At 39.1% G+C, this 14,463-nt stretch overlaps 1 protein-coding gene and 1 long non-coding RNA gene across 2 annotated transcripts; both read left to right on the plus strand.

Annotated features, from left to right (window-relative positions):
- The first annotated feature begins 1,757 nt into the window (after positions 1-1,757).
- LOC126600933 (uncharacterized) lies at positions 1,758-10,731 on the plus strand. The gene is made up of 4 exons (XR_007615621.1): positions 1,758-1,869; positions 9,158-9,279; positions 9,660-9,726; positions 10,549-10,731. It is a non-coding gene; the product is annotated as an uncharacterized LOC126600933 (long non-coding RNA).
- A 1,628-nt stretch (positions 10,732-12,359) lies between these two features.
- Positions 12,360-14,162, plus strand: LOC126600932 (uncharacterized). Its single transcript, XM_050267640.1, has 5 exons — positions 12,360-12,699; positions 12,805-12,871; positions 13,001-13,049; positions 13,598-13,642; positions 13,937-14,162. The coding sequence occupies exons 1-5, from the start codon at positions 12,436-12,438 to the stop codon at positions 14,001-14,003; spliced, it is 492 nt and encodes a 163-aa protein (XP_050123597.1). The 5' UTR covers positions 12,360-12,435; the 3' UTR covers positions 14,004-14,162.
- Positions 14,163-14,463: the final 301 nt, after the last annotated feature.

A 14,463-nucleotide genomic window follows, 5' to 3' on the forward strand; every position in this document is an offset into this window, starting at 1 on the left:
TACTCACTTTGGATTCAATTTAAATGCATAGTATTATGACTAGCGATTTATTGGATAGCTATCATGAGTCCCCTAGCATTGAGCTTAACTATGGAGGAAGACGGAGGAGAACCACCTCAACTGCCCCGTCCGATGAGGTCCGACAAGCTCTAAAGCTCCAATCTCACAGTCACGCCTCGATCCGCAGTCCACTTGTACCGAATCCACACTCGACCCCAATGAGGATGATAGCACCGATTCGAAACCCACCTTGCTGAACCAGACCGAGTTATTCCGAGCTCTCGAAGTGGTCGAGAGAGACTCCCTGGCCATCGCCGATAACTTCACGTCCCTCTTCGCCTCCCTCCGCCTGGCCCTCTTAGAGGTCTCTCTCTCCTTCCTTCTCAATTTTGTTTTGTGTTTGGTTATCGAGAAAGTGATGAAACGGAAGGAAAAAATTGTGTTTTTTTTTTTAATTTTTAATTTTCCCTTAATTAGACCCTAATTGAATGATTTGGTAATTTTTCTAATTACGGAGGTTACTAGCAACTCAGCTGATCACATGCATTGTTTTGGTGAGGCTGCTGGCCGCCTTCAAGAATCTGGTATCTGTCTATACAAATCATAATAAACATTTAATTTTGGGGATGCGATTGGATTTTCAATTTCAGTTCTTGATGCTGCTACCAAAACTTCGGCAATGTGTGTGGGTCTTTGCCATGGAAGCATGCTATTGTTGGGTTATTTGAACCATATATTAATAAAACTTTATTTGTCAACAAAAACTTCGGCAAATTACCACTTTAATCGTCTTACTAGAATTAATAAAAATAAATAACGTGGACAATTTAGCAATTACGTCTAACACAAATTTTATTGTTTTTTTATACTAACATCACAACCATGTAAATATAGCATATCATATGTAAAAATTAAAAAAAGGAATAGTTTGGTTGCGGTCCTTAGTCCCAACTGTTATAGACTCAAACCTTATGCATTTTAGGTTTTTTATTGAAATCCCTCCCTTACCACATAAATGACATAATAATAAATAAATAAAAATGCAATAATACCAATAAAAACTCAACCCTTTTTTTTTGCTTTCATTTACACTACCAATTCAATTATTCAAAATTGCTTATTGGGTTTTCATTAAAAAAAAAATTGCTTATGGGTGCATTCTAGGTTATAAAAAGTGGGATTTTATTTTATTTTTATAAAATATGAGTACATTTATATAGGCTACACTTTACATTTAAAAAATTGGTATATTGAGTACATTTTACATACAAAAAAATAATACATTTTATACAAAAAAGGGGAACGTTTTATATGACAAAAAATGGGTACATTTTATGTAAAAAATAATGGATACAGTTTATACATAAAAAACAATGGTACATTTTAGATTAAAAAAATAAATAGATTTTACATTAAAAAATGGGTACATTTTACATAAAAATGGTACTTACAAAAACAAAGGATACATTTTGCATATAATAAAGGGGTACATTTGTAATGAAAAATGGGTATATTTGTCACAGCCCGTTCCGGGATTTTATATATCGGGGACGTGAAATGACGGAATTACCCTTGGCGGGTATTAAGGTATGTGTGTGTGTGACATATTGGACTAAATGCATTCATTCCTAAACTTTTGGAAACTTAGTTTAAGTGGGATTAAAATTTGGATTGTATTTTGTGGTTAGGGAGTTAGAAAATTAAATGGTGGTGATGGTTTGAGGTGGACCACACAACACACACACACAGTCAACCCTTCTCTCTCCCTCCCCCGTGCTCTCTCTCTTCTCCGTTCAGTCTCTCTCTCCCTCTTGAATTGTACGGACAAGGGTCAATACCCTCGAACTTTCACGGATCGACGCCAAAAAGGTATGGTTTTTCATCCTTTCGACCTCATGAATCGTTTGGTACTAGTTTTAGGACGTGAAACCTTCGAAATCACGTGAAACCCGAACCCCCATTTTATGTCACTGTTCATGCAATCGTGATATGTTGATTTTCAAGGAATTCTAAGCTTATAGTGAGCTTAGTGAGGTCCCAAGGAAGCTCGGAGTGCTTCGTTTGAAGGTTTTGGACGTCGGGATCACTGGGTTCGAAATTGGCCGGTTTTCTTGGAATTTCTCTGGTGAGATTTCGTAGTTTTTAGAGCCTTAAACTAGTATAACGTGAAACTACATGCTTAGGGCTTCATTTTGATATAAAATACGAAGAAAATGGTTGAGAAACGATGGAGAACAAGAAGATTGAAAAATCTCCAATTTTCCGGCCACCGGAAAAACCAGTCCGACGAGCCGAGGTAGGAGACGCGCGTGGACCCGTGCCTGTCCAGGCGCGTAGGGGTGCGTGCAGCTTCAGAAAATTTTTCTAAAAATTTCTCGACGTCCGTGACGTCGAGTAGGTCGATGTGGTATATTCATATACCCAAATTGAGTACCGTATGAAAAGTTATTTCGATTTGTTGGTTATGTGCTTTAATTGACGTTTTTATAGTTGTTTCACATATAGTTGACACCTATCCCGAGGACGAGCGCATCCAGGGACGTCACGGGGGTTACGACCCATCGACTTACCAGTGAGTGGGCAGTTTGTTTTCCGTATATACCTATATACTATTGATTTTTCCCAGAAATTGAATTTATATGAAAGTATGTTTTCAAATGCCATGCATGCATATTATGAATTATATGAATTGATATTGATGTATATATATACGTGAATTAGTGCTGTGGACGCAGAGGTGAGTATCAAGTTTTATGTTATTCCTGTGAATCATTGATGATGTGAATTGTGTTGAGAGCTCATAACCTTCACCCCTGGTGTTAGTGCTTATATTATTCACTGCACCGCACGCTCACCTTGGATCCAAGTAGGTGCATGTCGTACAGACCATGAGAGGGTTCCGACATGCTAGTCGTACAGACCACTAGAGATGGTTCCGACTAGTGGGTGACCTTAGATTATGCGCGCAGATGATTGATGAGAGAAGCACTAGAGCGTATTATTACACCATTCTTGTCGTACAGACTACTTCAAGTAGTTCCGACTTATGTGCAGAGCAGTGCCGTACAGGTCACCGTGGTGACTCCGGCTGGGTTGGATATTGAGCTATGGGATTAACCGTACAGGACCAATTGCAGGGTCTCCGGTTGATTCCTTATTTCACCTGTTATATTGATGCATTCATATTCTGTTTTTGACATTATGACATGGCATACTTTTTGGTTTTGATAAAGATTGATGATTTGAGATATTTGAAGGTATATGCCATTATGTTATTTTCTGGGAAAGTATACAGGTTTTACAGTGAGGGGTTAGAAATGTTTTAAATGAAATATTTTGGAAAACTTTGGTTTTACTGACCCACTTAATTTTGTTTTTGTACCCCTCCAGGTTCTAGTTAGCAGTTGGTGGCTCACGAGGTTTTCTTCGGCGTTCTGACAAACTTTCTGCATGTAGGACTCACCTGCGGGTGTTGTAATTTAATTATAGTCCTACTTGACTGCACCTAGTTTTTATGCTCTGAAATTATGTACTGCACACTTAAACTCACTCTAGCATGCTAGTTGGATATTACTGCTAGTAGTTGGTTTTTATTCCTTCGTATTTCTCATATCCTTTACTTCCGCTTCGCACTTTTGGTTACGTCACACTCACGTGACGGCCAGTACGCCTTGATTCTAGGATCGGGGTGTGTTAGTTTGGTATCAGAGCCTAGGTTGCAGTCCTGTATAAATTGTTAATGCTCTAATGATCTTTTGATGTTTTCTATCAGAATTATGCCGCCTCGTAGGGAATCACGTCGTGCTTCTGAGCCTAATTTCCTTGATATAACTCAATTAAGGGAAGCGATGGCCCAAGCCTTTCAAAATGCAATCCGCCCTCCACCTCCTCCTCAGGGGACACCCCTGGAGACTATGTATAATCTGAAATTGGATCGTTTCATGGTTAATGAAGGTCATGAAGGGGCAGAGAAATGGCTAAACCATATTGAGATGACTTTTCAAGTGATGCAGAGTCAAGGGAATTTTCCTGCTACTAGATGGGTTAAGACCACTACTTGGTTTTTGGGACGAGAGCCTACAGCTTGGTGGACAAATCAAACTCAGTTTATGTCCCCTGAGATGGCATCTAATTGGGAAGTATTCAAAGAGAATTTTAAGAAAAGATTTGTCCCTCCGGAGTACATCGATCGCAAGAAGCAGGAGTTCACTCGATTGAAGCAAAAGAATATGTCGGCGCATGAGTATTACAGGAAGTTTACAGACTTGTCTTGTTATGATCTTGATACAGCGGGTAATCAGGTAGAGATGTTTCGCCGTTTTAAGCTGGGAACTAAGAGGAAATGGCAGACTTTTGCTAGTGCGCTTCCTTGCACCGATTATCATGAGTTTTTCGAGATTTTGGTTCGGATGGAGGATTCCGATAACCTTCCTAGTGACAGAGAGGATGATGAGGACAAGAATGATAATCAGAAGAATGATGATAAGGGCAAGGGTATCTCCACTCAGGGACCCCGTAAGACGTAGAATTTCAAGAAAAGTGGAGCGAGTTCGAGTTCTTCCAGTGGAGGATTTAGTGTCATAGGCCCGAGGAGAGGTGGAAGATTTACTGGCGGGCCCAGATTTCAGAGACAGAGAGATTTTGGTGGTTCTGGTGCTCCGTTGTGCCGTCGTTGTAACTTCAGACATCATGGTGAGTGTAGGAGAAGTGGGAATGGTGGTGCTTGCTACACTTGTGGACAGATGGGACATAGGGCTACTCAGTGTCCCCAGAGTCAGTAGAAAACTCAGCAATCTGCTATGCCACCTCCAGCGCCGATTCAACAGAACTTTGGATCAGGCAGTTATGGTCAGACGGGTCGTGGTGGTGCTTACCACTATCAGGGTGATGATGCTCCCTATGCTTCCGGACAGTATCAGTATTCCCAGGATCTTTATTCTCATACTGGGTATTCCCAAAACCCTGGGGGTTATACTTCTTATTCTTCCATGCCAGCTAGTGGATCTCAGTGGTATCAGGGAGGTCAGCCCCGATAGGGAGAGGTTGCTGCTAGTGGTGCAGGATCATCTAGACAGTCTAATCAGTCAGGATAAGGATGTGCTTCACAGGGACAAGGTAACCAAGGCAACAGAGGTCGTGGTGGACGACAACAAGCTTAGGGACGTGTTAATCACATCTCACTGCAAGATGCTCAAAATCATCCGGACTTGATTATGGGTACGTTAAATATCCTTGGTCACTTTGCTAGAGTTTTGATTGATTGTGGTGCTACACATTCTGTGATTTCTCATACGTTTACTCAAATGGCTCAACCTTACCTTTCGCCTCTAGGATATGATTTAGAGTTTGCCATGCCTAGAGGGGACAAATGTTATGTTGATAGTGTTTATCCTGGGTGTCCAGTGATGGTAGAGGGTGTAGTTATGCCAGCTAATCTTATCCCGTTAGATATTGTGGATTTTGATGTGATTCTAGGGGCAGATTGGTTGCATTTTAATCGTGCCCATATTGATTGTTACGGGAAATCTGTTACCTTTTGTCGTCCTGGATTACCAGAGGTTACTTTTATGGGTGAAAGAAGCGGGGTGAGACATGGAGTTATTTCTGCCATGAGAGCAAGGAAATTATTATCGAAGGGTTGTCAAGGATACTTAGCACATGTGGTGTTAAATGATGTTGTCCCTAACAGTGTAGAGGAAGTTGGAGTAGTCAGGCACTATCCTGATGTATTTCCATATGATTTGCCGGGATTGCCGCCAGACAGAGATGTGGAATTTTCTATTGATTTGCTTCCAGGTACAGATCCTATATCTTTAACTCCATACAGAATGGCTCCAACTGAACTGAGAGAGTTGAAAATTCAGTTACAAGAATTAATTGATAAAGGTTTCATTCAACCTAGTACGTCATCTTGGGGAGCTCCGGTATTATTTGTAAGAAAGAAAGATGGAACTCTGAGATTATGTATTGATTATAGGCAATTGAATCGAGTAACGATTAAAAACCGTTATCCATTGCCTCGCATCGATGATTTGTTTGATCAACTGAAAGGTGCGTGTGTGTTCTCTAAGATTGATTTGAGATCTGGATATTATCAGTTGAAGATTAAAGATGAAGACGTACCTAAGACGGCCTTCAGGACCCGTTATGGACATTATGAATTTCTAGTGATGCCATTTGGATTGACTAATGCACCTGCAACTTTCATGAGGTTAATGAATAAGGTATTCCAGCAATATCTTGATAAATTTGTTATTGTTTTTATCGATGATATTCTGATATACTCTAAGTCTAAAGCAGATCATATTCGACATCTTAACTTAGTATTAAGGAAATTAAGGGAGCATCAGTTGTATGCCAAGTTCAGTAAATGTCAGTTTTGGTTAAATGAAGTGGCATTTTTTGGGCATGTAGTATTGGCACAAGGAATCCAAGTAGATCCTCAAAAGATAGCAGCAGTGGAGAATTGGGAACAACCACGAACAGTCTCTAAGGTGCGGAGTTTTTTTGGTCTAGCAGGTTATTATCGACGGTTTGTTCAAGATTTTTCTATGATTGCTTTACCATTAACGAAGTTAACCAGGAAGGATGTTAAGTTCGAGTGGGACGAGAATTGTGAGCAAAGTTTTCAGCAATTGAAATATTGCCTCACTTATGCTCCAGTATTGGTACTTCCTGATGATAACGGTAACTTTGAGATTTACAATCTTTGAATGGTTTGGGATGTGTTTTGATGCAGCATAATAGAGTGATCGCATATGCTTCTCGACAGTTGAAGATTCATGAAAGGAATTATCCTACTCACGATCTTGAATTGGCAGCCATTGTCTTTGCTTTAAAAATTTGGAGGCATTATCTCTATGGTGAGAAGTGTAAGATCTTCACAGATCATAAGAGTCGTCAGTATCTTTTTACTCAGCATGATCTTAACCTTCGTCAGCGAAGGTGGATGGAATTACTAAGTGATTATGATTATACTATTGAGTATCATCCGGGTCGTGCAAATGTGGTAGCTGATGCACTGAGTAAGAAACCTCAAGGTCGACTCAATGCTTTGTATGCTTGTCGTGTTCCTCTTCTTGCAGAATTGAGAGCTACTGGAGTAAAGTTGGAGTTAGAAGATCGAAGAGAAGCTTTTCTTGCTAGTTTCCAAGTCAGGCCAGTTTTGGTTGATCGTGTACTTGAAGCTCAGAGGGTTGATGAAGAAATTCAAGAAATGATTCAATTGAGAAAGGAAGGGGAAAAGAAAGACCTCAGGATTCGTGAATCAGATGACATTCTTATGCAGGAAAACAGAATGTATGTGCCGAATAATGACAAATTAAAGAAAGAGATTTTGGATGAAGCACATTGTTCAGCTTATGCGATGCACCCTGGAGGAACTAAGATGTACCATACCATTCGATCATTTTATTATTGGCCAGGTATGAAAAGGGAAATTGCAGAATATGTAAGTAGGCGTATTGTTTGTCAGCAAGTTAAAGCTGAAAGAAAGAAGCCGTTTGGGGGAATGCAACCACTTCTTGTTCCTCAGTGGAAATGGGAAAATATAACTATGGATTTCGTGTACAAGCTTCCTCGTACACGAAATGGATTTGATGGCGTTTGGGTGATTGTAGATCGGCTTACCAAGTCAACACACTTCATTCCAGTGAGGGAAAAGTATCCTCTTAATAAATTGGCTAAGTTGTTCATCACGAAGATTGTGAAGTATCACGGAGTTCCAGTGAATATTATTTCTGATCGAGATCCAAGATTTACTTCTAAGTTTTTGATAGCTTTTCAAGAAGCTCTTGGTACGAAACTACTTTACAGCACTGCTTATCATCCTCAAACCGATGGACAATTAGAGAGGACTATTCAGACGTTGAAGGATATGTTGAGATCTTCAGTATTACAGTTTGGTGATTCTTGGCATGATCGCCTAGACTTGATGGAATTTGCCTACAATAATAGTTTTCATTCGAGCATTGGTATGCCACCATTTGAGGCACTTTATGGTAGAGCTTGTCGTACGCCATTGTGTTGGTCAGAGGTTGGAGAAAGAGTGTTAGAAGGCCCAGAGATTGTGGATGAGACTACTCAAAATATTCAGGTGATTAAGTCTAACCTGAAAGCGGCCCAGGATCGACAAAAGAGTTTAGCAAATAGACATGCTACTGATCGAGTTTATGATGTGGGTAATTTGGTATTCTTGAAATTTCTTGAATTGTCACCTTGGAGAGGTGTAGTGCGATTTGGAAAGAAAGGCAAATTAAGTCCTAGGTACATAGGACCTTATGAGATCGCTGAGAGGGTCGGTGAAGTTGCTTACAGGTTGAAGTTGCATCCGGAGTTATCTAAGGTACATAATGTGTTTCATGTCTCGATGCTTTGACATTATGTTTCAGATCCTTCACACGTGATTCCTCTTCAACCTTTGGAGATTAATCCGGATTTGACGTATGATGAGGAACCAGTGACTATCTTGGATTGGAAAGACAAGGTTCTAAGGAATAAGACTGTGAGCTTAGTGAAAGTACTGTGGAGGAACCATTCAATAGAAGAAGCTACTTGGGAGACAGAAGATCGAATGAGAGAGATGTATCCAAGGTTATTTTATGGGTATTAAGCGGATTGTTTGGTCGTATAAATTTCGGGGACGAACTTCTATAAGGAGGGGAGATTGTCACAGCCCGTTCCGGGATTTTATATATCAGGGACGTGAAATGACGGAATTACCCTTTGCGGGTATTAAGGTATGTGTGTGTGTGACATATTGGACTAAATGCATTCATTCCTAAACTTTTGGAAACATAGTTTAAGTGGGATTAAAATTTGGATTGTATTTTGTGGTTAGGGAGTTAGAAAATTAAATGGATGGTGATGGTTTGAGGTGGACCACACAACACACACACATAGTCAACCCTTCTCTCTTTCTCCCCTGTGCTCTCTCTCTCTTCTCCGTTCAGTCTCTCTCTCCCTCTCGAATTGTACGGACAAGGGTCAATACCCTCGAAATTTCACGGATCGATGCCAAAAAGGTATGGTTTTTCATCCTTTCGACCTCCTAAATCGTTTGGTACTAGTTTTAGGACGTGAAACCTTCGAAATCACGTGAAACCCGAACCCCCATTTTATGTCATTGTTCATGCAATCGTGATATGTTGATTTTCAGGGAATTCTAAGCTTATAGTGAGCTTAGTGAGGTCCCAAGGAAGCTCGGAGTGCTTCGTTTGAAGGTTTTGGACGTCGGGATCACTGGGTTCGAAATTGGCCGGTTTTCTTGGAATTTCTCCGGTGAGATTTCGTAGTTTTTAGAGCCTTAAAGTAGTATAACGTGAAACTACATGATTAGGGCTTCATTTTGATATAAAATACGAAGAAAATGGTTGAGAAACAACGGAGAAAAAAGAGATTGAAAAATCTCCAGTTTTCCGGCCACCGGAAAAACCAGTCCGGCGAGCCGAGGTAGGAGACGCGCGTGGACACGTGCCTGTCCAGGCGCGTAGGGGCGCGTGCAGCTTCAGAAAATTTTTCTAAAAATTTCACGACGTTCGTGACGTCGAGTAGGTCGATGTAGTATATTCATATACCCAAATTGAGCACCGTATGAAAAGTTATTTCGATTTGTTGGTTATGTGCTTTAATTGACATTTTTATAGTTGTTTCACATATAGGTGACACCTATCCCGAGGACGAGCGCATCCAGGGACGTCACGGGGGTTACGACCCATCGACTTACCAGTGAGTGGGCAGTTTGTTTTCCGTATATACCTATATACTATTGATTTTTCCCAGAAATTGAATTTATATGAAAGTATGTTTTCAAATGCCATGCATGCATATTATGAATTATATGAATTGATATTGATGTATATATATACGTGAATTGGTGCTGTGGACGCACAGGTGAGTATCAGGTGAGTTTTATGTTATTCATGTGAATCATTGATGATGTGAATTGTGTTGAGAGCTCATAACCTGCACCTCTGGTGTTAGTGCTTATATTATTCACCGCACCGCACGCTCACCTTGGATCCAAGTAGGTGCATGTCGTACAGACCATGAGAGGGTTCCGACATGCTAGTCGTACAGACCACTAGAGGTGGTTCCGACTAGTGGGTGACCTTAGATTATGCGCGCAGATGATTGATGAGAGAAGCACTAGAGCGTATTATTACACCATTCTTGTCGTACAGATTACTTCAGGTAGTTCCGACTTATGTGCAGAGCAGTGTCGTACAGGTCACCGTGGTGACTCCGGCTGGGTTGGATATTGAGCTATGGGATTAACCATACAGGACCAACTGTAAGGTCTCCGGTTGATTCCTTATTTCAACTGTTATATTGATGCATTCATATTCTATTTTTGACATTATGACATGGCATACTTTTTGGTTTTGATAAAGATTGATGATTTGATATATTTGAAGGTATATGCTATTATGTTATTTTCTGGGAAAGTATACAGGTTTTACAATGAGGGGTTAGAAATGTTTTAAATGAAATGTTTTGGAAAACTTTGGTTTTACTGACCCACTCAATTTTGTTTTTGCACCCCTCCAGGTTCTAATTAGCAGTTGGTGGCTCACGAGGTTTTCTTCGACGTTTTGACAGACTTCCTGCATGTAGGACTCACCTGCGGGTGTTGTAATTTAATTATAGTCCTACTTGACTGCACCTAGTTTTTATGCTCTGAAATTGTGTACTGCACACTTAAACCCACTCTAGCATGCTAGTTGGATATTACTGCTAGTAGTTGGTTTTTATTCCTTCGTATTTCTCATATCCTTTACTTCCGCTTCGCACTTTTGGTTACGTCACACTCACGTGATGGCCAGCACGCATTGATTCTAGGATCGGGGTGTGTCAATATTATAAATAAATTATGAGTACAAATAAAAGGTTAAAAAAATTATGAGTACAAATAAAAGTTTAAAAAAATAAGGGACAAAAAGAAATTATTGTATGGGTACAAATTAAAATTTAAAAGAAAATTGGTACAAGTTAACAAAATGGTTGCAAATTAAAAATGGATACAAACTGCAAATAGAAATATATTATAAAAGGTTTATTCATAAATATATACTAAATGTAATGTTTCTAACACTAAATAAATGACATTTATTAAAAACTAAGGATCTTGATCAAAATTTGAAAAGGAATAAAATTTTAATCAATGAAATATAAAAATAGGAATAAGAACCTAATTTCTCAATAAATAAATAAAATAAATAAACCTCACTTTTCTCATCATCTTCCTCTGTCTCTACATTCCCCACGTTCTCTTACCTTTTCTCTTCTTTTTTTTATTTGTCTTTTTTTTTTTTTTTTTGAGTTGTCATTTGTGCTTATTAATGATAAGTCATAGTAAAATAAAAAACAAATTTAGTTGCACACATGTAGCGTGTGTGCCGATTGCTGTTGAAAATTATATATTATAATTAATATTATAATATTTAATTTTTATATGAATGAAAAATAAAAGTTGTGTGTCATAGTTGAATTCAAATTCATGAGTTGCGTCTGTTCGTTTGAACCTTAGGCAACGGTCACAATGTTTAAAAAGGGGGTGGCTTGAGGTCTATATAAACTAAAACATCCCACATATCTAAGGTATCGATGAGAAGAGTTTTTCTCTAAGGTCTTTTATTCTTGGTTAGTCAAATTCCGAGTCGTGTCTTGAGAGTATGGAATATATAAAGTTCGCCAGAGCCGGAAGATTGAAGTGCTTTGACTTCGGATTATAGATTGTTGAATCCTAGGAGACGGACGCCTACCGAACTACAAGCACAAGAGTAGGGGCGAAATTCTGTTTTTAGGACATTGCATTTATGCAAGCCTCAATCTCCAAGTTTGTTAGTATTTCTAACTTTCTCTCTAGTTGTTTATATTAATCTTGTATACTATTGATGTTGTGATTTTCTTTATGATTATTATAATTGGAATTATACTGTTATTTTTCATATTTTCTAATATTGCTTCAACAATTGCTAGTTTTTGTTTTTAAGTTGTTTTTAATATGAAGATATCTTATCCAGACAGTATAAATAATCAACTTTTTAGTCCGATGTAGTACCAAACGATTGGCAAAATAGTTAGTACTATCTATTGCACAGATGCTCTAAGATGCATTTTAATATATTCTTTAGAGATACTTTAAGATGAGTAGAATTTGAATCTCAATTGTTAAACTGCTTAAAATTAAATATTGATGTTCACCAATACATCAATTAAATATCAATATTCAACAAGATATCAATAAAAATTTTAAAATTCATCTTTTCAGTAATTAAAAAATAATAATCATTTTGATCAATTTCTAAAATAAACTAACAGTCCTTTTTTGTGTCAAGAAATATACTAGGGCCGTAACTTTTATTTATTTTTGGTTCTGTTAACAGGCAACTCTTGACGGTTGGGGACGGAACCAGGAACAAAGCCCGCGGGAATATGGAGGAAGACGGAGGAGAACCACCTCAACTGCCCCGTCCGACGAGCTCCAAAGCTCCAATCTCAGTGCCACGCCTCGATCCGCAGTACGCTTGTCCTGAATCCACAGTCGACCCCAGTGAGGACGATCGCACCGATTCGAAACCCACCTTGCTGAACCAGACCGAGTTATTCCGAGCTCTCGAAGTGGTCGAGAGAGACTCCCTGGCCATCGCCGATAGCTTCACGTCCCTCTTCGCCTCCCTCCGCCTGGCCCTCTCAGAGGTCTCTCCCTCCTTCCATCTCAATTTTGTTTTGTGTTTGGTTATCGAGAAAGTGATGAAACGGAAGGAAAAATTGAATGATTTGGTAATTTTTCTAATTACGAAGGTTACTAGCAACTCAGCTGATCACATGCATTGCTTTGGTGAAGCTGCTGGCCGCCTTCAAGAATCTGGTATCTGTTTATACAAATCACAATAAACATTTAATTTTGGGGATGAATTGTTTGTTATTAATTCTGATTTCCCGAATTTATGAAAAATAAAATTGAAAGGTGACAATGTGATTGGATTTTCAATTTCAGTTCTTGATGCTGCTACCAAGGGAAACCGGTATATAAACTCATGTCTCAGGTATATTGCTAAACGCTTTGATCATCTCGTTTTGTGATTCGATAGATGTTGGGAGATTACAATTCCGAGTGGTATGATCACGCAGAATTGTTGATGCATATGATGTGATATGGTTGTGTAATTTGAATAGCGGTAACCACGAATAGCGGTTTCTGCAACTTGGTTTCTTCATATAAATTGATGGCTTGTTACCAATCGAACAAGCGAAAACATGGAGTCATTTGTTTCCCTACTAATTTATGTCATCTGGAAAAAGGATTTTTGCAGTCAATGAGTTATATAGAAACATATAATGTTTGCCAAATTCTGTTTTCCTTTAACAGTGTGGCACATATTCTTGTTGTAACCAGTCACGGAAGTACTTACTCAAGGAAGTGTTACCCTGTGTTGGAACAAATCTGGTGATGCCTTGCATCGATAGCCGGCTGTATCTCAGTAACGCTGTCTTATGTCGCTGTTGGGTGCTTGGTTCTAGGATGGTTAAACTTTTAGGTCCCTCATAATGATGGCTTTTATAAGCAAGATGTTGAATTTTCCTTTTTTGGCAGATTAAACGAAGAAATGAAGAGCGCTGGCAGTCTAGCCTTGCAGCTGTATCCTTAACAGTTACTTTGGTTATATACATATGTGTGTTTAATAGTTTATGCTTTTGCCTTCCACCATATCCACCGTACCGGTGGCAATCACTTGCACTGAAATCAAGGATTCATTTCATCCTGCTGTATGCTCGGTGGGTTACCAACGTGCTGGCGGTTGATAAAAATGTCTCATCAACCCTTTATATTCAAGCATGGTTAAGAATTCAGCATTCCCTTGAATTGCTATACCTGAAGAAGGCTGTGGTTTTGTGATCTGGGTTTTCTTTTGGTTCCTTAATGCATGACCAGAAAAATCTTGAGGAGAAATGTTGACGCTCTCGACTCAGGGGTGAACAAGCTCCTTCGCCTTCCATGATGTCGATCTGCCGGATTTTAGTACCGAATTAAGTGTGTGAACTAGTTGTCCAATACGGTTTAACTTAAGCAGATGTGCTATGTCGTTGGCCGATAAGCGTAGAACCTTGAGAGCATATGTGAACTAGCTGTTATGTTGAAAGAAATATTCATGCATGTATTCTTTGTTATTGGACCTTAAAAGTCCCCCCTAGTACTTGAAGATTGACTCAAAAATGATTGTAAAGATTTAAGGGAGTTTTAACGAAAAGCCCACGGTACTGTTCACTTTAACGAAAAACCATATTTTTACACTAAAAAGTCAAACTTGGTACTATTCACTTTACCCTTTATTTTGTCTTTATCATTAAAACTCAAAGTTTTCAAGCCTTTTTCATTAGTTTTCCTAAGATTTAATCCTCTACCTTGTTTGGTGGTTTCCTGACCCAACTTGTTACTGGGTTTTGAAAGCAGGTCCAAAT

Source organism: Malus sylvestris, chromosome 14 (genome assembly GCF_916048215.2).
Source record: "Malus sylvestris chromosome 14, drMalSylv7.2, whole genome shotgun sequence".
Classification (NCBI taxonomy): domain Eukaryota; kingdom Viridiplantae; phylum Streptophyta; class Magnoliopsida; order Rosales; family Rosaceae; genus Malus; species Malus sylvestris.

Excerpts from the sequence above, each read along its gene's own strand:
- LOC126600932 (XM_050267640.1), top strand. The coding sequence starts at position 12,436 with ATGGAGGAAGACGGAGGAGAACCACCTCAACTGCCCCGTCCGACGAGC. Across the intron at positions 12,700-12,804 it reads TCCGCCTGGCCCTCTCAGAG|GTTACTAGCAACTCAGCTGA; the intron begins GTCTCTCCCTCC and ends CTAATTACGAAG. Across the intron at positions 12,872-13,000 it reads TGGCCGCCTTCAAGAATCTG|TTCTTGATGCTGCTACCAAG; the intron begins GTATCTGTTTAT and ends TTTCAATTTCAG.